Raw genomic sequence first — 5,709 nt, 5'->3', positions numbered from 1 at the left:
ACATGATTACGTTGAAAACAAAATCTTCCCCAAAATTCTCAAAATTGTGGTTTTTAGTTTCTCTTTGAAACTTGGAAAAACCACTCAAAAACTAGTTTTCCTAAATTTTAGGGAATCTAATTTTTTAAAATCTTGAAAGGTGAAAAAATAGATTTTCCCATAAACAAAACCACTTAAAAACTAGTAACCATTCAAGGCCTATGTCTCTTTTCCGTTCATCTCTCATCAAAACCTTTGGTCACGATCTAGTCATCTGTCTTCTAAACCACATATATATGTCGCCCAAATACTTTCGACTTATTTCGAAAAAGATCACTAATATCCCTTGCAACATCTTTCTTTTTTTGTTCACATAGAACTACACATTATGCCACATACTCCCTCCGTTTCGTTTTAGTTGTCGTTTAAGGTTTTTCACACAAATTAAGAAAAGCATTCAATTTTCTGTTTTACCCTTTATTAATATATTTTATAAAAAAATTCATTAGCCAAACAAAACATTAAAACAGTAGGGATAAAACTGAAATTTTCACCAAACATTTGCATTGAAAACTTAAAACGATAACTTTTATGAAACAAATTTTAAATCCTAAAACGACAAATAAACTGAAACGGAGGGAGTATCACTTTTCCAAACCCAAATTTCCCTTTCTAATTTTGATTATTTTGTTTTTTGACCAGTCTCATTGCCTTATTCTAACCTGAAGGTTAAAAACTCGTAAGAAAACCATTGTTACTATTGATTGACTCATGAGTAATTCATGATACCCAAAAGCCAACACACGAGAACCAAATATCATATATTGATGGATCCCGCCGAATAACCTCCACAAAAATCCATTAACGAAGACGTTTTCCAACAAACAACTTCCACGAAATTAACCAATGTATCATAAATATCTCTATACCCAATATAAGAAAAGTAATGTTAAGTTAGAAAATGGTAAAATTTAGAATTTAATCTTATTAATAAACATTATATTTAACCAAAATATATACACAGCATGTTAAAAATTTTGTCTAAGAGTTATATAATTAAAATCGAAATATATATCTACAAGATCGTCTAACGTCCATCCTCTACATCGTGAAAAAAAAAAACTATCATAAGAAAAAATAAAATTAATGTGTATTTTTTTTATCAAATCGTCAATTTTACTATATTTTTTTATTTTCAAAAAAACAATTCATTACTACAAATAAAACAGCAATTTTAATATGATTAATTATAACCAGAATATAAGAGTTTACCCATCCATGAGTAAATAAACAAAAATTACATGTAGATATATGTTTTAAATTAACATACAAATTTATACCAGAACATAAAATATATCAATTCAATTGAAAGTAACTTTTTCCCTAATCCAATTCCATTTTGTTATTGTTGGAATGAGAGACCTTGACAAAACTATAATAAAAAAATAAAAAAAAATGAAATGACAAACAACAGAAAAAATCTTAAAAAGACTAATTTATTCTTAGTGTAATCATGTTTCGTCCCTTTAAGAATCTCACTGTCTTATGCGTCAGACCAGAAAAGAACTTCGTCAATGTTACTGAAAGTTTCCACAGATCCATCGTCTCCATGAGATCTCTGTGATTAACATTACTCTCTCTCTCTCTCTCAAGCTCATAGCCTCACAAACCCAAAAAATCAGATCTTTCTCTCTCCTCACCACAAAAAAATCGAAACTTTTTTTTTGTTTGTGCTTGATGAAAAGCAAAATCCACCACCAGCCCAATGGCGGCAACAATGGTGTAGTTTCAAGTAACGATAATGGCTGCCGAAGTGAGTCTCCAAGCCCACCTTTATCTCCAAACCGCCGTATCCTCCGTCGTCAACGGCGGCAAACTTTACTCAGAGCTTCTTCTTTCTCTCTCCGGAGAAATCTTCGTTACTTGCTTCTCCTTCCTATGATTTACGCTTCTGGGCTTCTCATGTGTGTCGGTCCTTTCTCTGGTCTTGTCGGGTGGGTTTATGTTCCCGGGTCTGTTTATCGGAGCCCCGAGTTTTACCGGAAACTTAAAGATGACATTTTATCTGACAATTCAACCGCCCTTGAGGTATGTTGCCTTCTCTTTTTCTTCCTCTTCTTCTTCGACATTTTCATAGTAAAGTCTCAATTGTTTAAGCTTCTTGATTTTGGTAACAGTTGTCTTCTGTGTGGAAATTCAAAAGAAGACCAAAAATGCCAAAACCTTGTCCGAATTCAACAGTTTCATCACATTTTGGTCTTAACAGGGGTAAGATTGTGTCTGATACTCAACTATTGAGTTATATGGATTCCCAGTTTCTGGGATTGTTCACATGATTTTAGATATTTCGTTTATTAAATTCATAAGAGAGCATTGAACACAATTTGATTGATGAAATTTTCCAGAATCATCTGCTCTTGCTCCTAGTAGTGGTTACTTGATCGTGGAGGCAAATGGCGGTCTTAATCAGCAGCGTTCCGCGGTATCATCTTCTTGATCTCTTATTGAATTTCCTTGGTTTAAGCCATATCAGTCCAACATATATCCTAAGATTTTTCGATTGCTTCAGATTTGCAATGCTGTGGCTGTTGCCGGACTCCTAAACGCAGTTTTAGTCATACCGCAGTTTGAATTTCACGCTATTTGGAAGGATTCAAGGTAAAGAAGCCATTAAAATTTTCATTACTTTCTCAAGTCTTGTTAAGATATTGGACTAAGAAAATGCATATTTGTGGCAGCAACTTTGGTGATATCTATGACGAAGATCATTTCATAACGAGCCTCGAAGGTTATGTGAAAATTGTGAGAGATGTTCCTGATGAGATAATGACTCGTTTTAGTTACAATGTTTCAAGTATCCCGACTATTCGTGTTCAAGCTTGGGCTACGGTGAACTACTATAACGGGGAAGTCTATCCGGTTTTAAAGGAACATGGGTAGGTAGACTTTAATCTTGAAGCTTCTTATTTGGCTTATCTTTTTTTGTCTCTTAAGGGGGTGTCATTGTTTATTCGATTCAGGGTTATACGGATTTCTCCTTTCGCAAATAGATTGGCGATGAGTGTTCCACCGTATATCCAACTTTTGAGGTGCATAGGTAATTACAAAGCATTGAAGTTTTCTTCACCTATATCAACACTAGCTGAAAAGTTAGTCGATCGGATGGTTGAGAAAAGCTCAGAGACCGGAGGAAAGTATGTCTCGGTCCACCTTCGATTTGAGGAGGTAGTTTTTTGTCTTTGATTTTCAGAATCTCTTTGCCTCAATAGTTTAGTATTAGTATGCTAAAAACATTGGTTTTTAGGACATGGTGGCCTTCTCATGTTGTCTCTACGAAGGTGGAAGAGCTGAGAAATCTGAAATGGATGCGATTAGACAGAAAAGTTGGAAAGGAAAGTTCAAACGAAGAGATCGTGTCATTAGGCCCGACCTTAACCGAGTTAATGGAAAATGTCCCCTTACCCCGTTAGAGGTAAATTCATTGACTTAGATTTACATTTCAATCAGGGGCATTTTCTTTAGTATTTTATTGAGCTTTATTTTCTAATTTCTGTTTTCACATCACCGTAGGTCGGTATGATGCTCCGTGGTATGGGATTTGATAACAACACTTCGATATATTTGGCCTCGGGGAGAATCTACCAACCTGAGAAACATTTGGCTCCTCTCCAGGAAATGTTTCCCTGTCTCTATACAAAAGAGTCTCTTGCAAGTCCAGAAGAGCTTGCCCCGTTTGAGGTTTTTATTTGTACTTCATTACTCTAAGCAAATTTGTTGCGCAAAATTTAAAGTCTTATAATTTCTTGTTGCTCTGATTATTTAGGGATATTCTTCCAGAATGGCTGCTTTGGACTATACGGTGAGCTTGTTAAGTGAAGTGTTTGTGACAACTCAAGGTGGAAACTTTCCTCATTTTTTGATGGGCCATCGACGATTCCTCTTCGGTGGACATGCAAAAACTGTCATACCCGACAAACCCAAACTCGTTCTCCTTCTTCAGGACATGGAGATGAGGTATTATACATCTTCCTTTCTTCACCTCGAGTTGACATGAAAGAACCAAGAAACAGAGTTTGGCATCTTCCAAAGCTCCCATACACACAAGAGAGACATAATATTGATTATTGAGCAGTTTTACACTTTTGAATTAATAGTTGGTACATTACTTCCTCTCAATCTTGAACAGGTGGGAAGTTTTCAAAAAGGAGATGAAACTGATGCTAGGGGAAAGCGATAGAAAGGGAGTGATGGTACCTAGAGTCAGGAAGATTAACCGGAAAACTTCCATTTACACATACCCTTTACCCGAATGCGAATGCATCTTCCACTTATCTTCCAATTTTTCAACTACCGGAAACATTCAGAATCTTGGAGCACTACATCCCACTTCCAACCTCATGAATTCTGCAAGACTATAGTCCCCGAGTCATTTTGACCCTTACACTGAAGCCTTGAGCCAAGTCCTGAACGTTTTTTTGCTCTTGACGGAAGCGAGGAATCAGATATGGAGGAGATCTTTACGAGGAAATTGAGTTCACATAAGTGTAAGAACTCTCTAGGATTGAAGCTGTGTTGCATGCTATTTCTGGTTAGGAGTTAGGACAGTCACAAAAACAAGGGTGTGATTTTCTGTACTTAGTGTTGTTATCTTTTTTGTGCATTACTTACATTGTCCCTCAAATTGTTCAAGTGTATAGAAATTTTACATCGCTCTGGTGGAACTATCTTAAAAATTCTTTGTACGTAACATTCTCTAGCTTCTTCCACTAGTTTTTACATTCAATCGATCTCACTTCCGCAAACGTGTTCCCGTTCATCTTTATTTACACCTTCCTCTTTCGAAATCATATATGAATCGATGCAATCTTCTACACCTACCAACAAAGAAGCAACAAACATAATGAGATAGAGGAATAAGGTAAAACATTTTTAGTTTTGAAAACCGCTGATTTTATTGCAAAACTGCTTCGATTCATCTTGGTTCATTGGCATTCTTTAGTTAGGTGAGTAATGTACATACTTTAAGAAGTTGGAAATCTATCTTCTGAAGCATGATTTTGATGGTGTTTGTATTTAAGTTGGTTTCCAAATCTTGTCCATCCAATCTTTCTTTGCAAAAGGGTTTCTACCAAAAGGTATGAACTCTACCATTCTTGCACTTATTCCGAAGAAGAAAGGAGCGAAAGAGATGAAAGATTATAGACCTATCTCGTGTTGTAACGTGATTTACAAGGTTATCTCCAAGATCATTGCTAATCGTCTCAAGAGGATCCTACCTAAATTCATCGCTGCAAACCAATCCGCGTTTGTAAAAGACCGTCTTCTAATCGAAAACTTATTGCTTGCCACGGAATTGGTTAAGGATTACCACAAGGACTCCATCTCAAGCCGCTACGCGATCAAGATAGATATATCCGAAGCGTTTGATTCTGTCCAATGGTCGTTTTTAAACAAAACTCTAACTGCGCTGAATTTCCCACCAACGTTTATACATTGGATTATGTTGTGCATCACTACAGCCTCTTTCTCGGTACAAGTTAACGGAGAACTAGCCTGTTTCTTTAGAAGTTCAAGGGGATTACGACAGGGTTGTTCGCTCTCTCCATATCTGTTTGTGATTAGTATGGATATTCTATCAAAAATGCTAGACAAGGCTGCAGTAGCTCGGCATTTCGGTTATCATCCAAGATGCAAAAATTTAGGTCTAACCCACCTAAGCTTTGCGGACGA

The 5,709-nt window shown here is 36.2% G+C and overlaps 1 protein-coding gene across 1 annotated transcript; it reads left to right on the top strand.

Annotated features, from left to right (window-relative positions):
• Positions 1-1,479: 1,479 nt before the first annotated feature.
• Positions 1,480-4,773, top strand: LOC9329988 (uncharacterized protein At1g04910). Its single transcript, XM_002893881.2, has 10 exons — positions 1,480-2,067; positions 2,157-2,247; positions 2,385-2,461; positions 2,549-2,637; positions 2,718-2,915; positions 3,000-3,204; positions 3,284-3,451; positions 3,550-3,717; positions 3,803-3,993; positions 4,166-4,773. Exons 1-10 carry the CDS (start codon positions 1,717-1,719, stop codon positions 4,395-4,397), a joined length of 1,770 nt encoding a protein of 589 aa, XP_002893927.1. The 5' UTR covers positions 1,480-1,716; the 3' UTR covers positions 4,398-4,773.
• Positions 4,774-5,709: the final 936 nt, after the last annotated feature.

This window comes from Arabidopsis lyrata (genome assembly GCF_000004255.2).
Source record: "Arabidopsis lyrata subsp. lyrata unplaced genomic scaffold ARALYscaffold_1, whole genome shotgun sequence".
NCBI lineage: Eukaryota > Viridiplantae > Streptophyta > Magnoliopsida > Brassicales > Brassicaceae > Arabidopsis > Arabidopsis lyrata.
The sequence above is the reverse complement of the archived record's forward strand: the minus strand, read 5'-3'. Positions and strand labels throughout refer to the sequence as shown.

Bases quoted from the DNA above. Each gene is read 5' to 3' on its own strand.
- LOC9329988 (XM_002893881.2), top strand. From the start codon at position 1,717: ATGAAAAGCAAAATCCACCACCAGCCCAATGGCGGCAACAATGGTGTA. The intron at 3,718-3,802 runs GTTTTTATTTGT...CTGATTATTTAG, and splicing joins AAGAGCTTGCCCCGTTTGAG to GGATATTCTTCCAGAATGGC. The intron at 3,994-4,165 runs GTATTATACATC...AATCTTGAACAG, and splicing joins CTTCAGGACATGGAGATGAG to GTGGGAAGTTTTCAAAAAGG.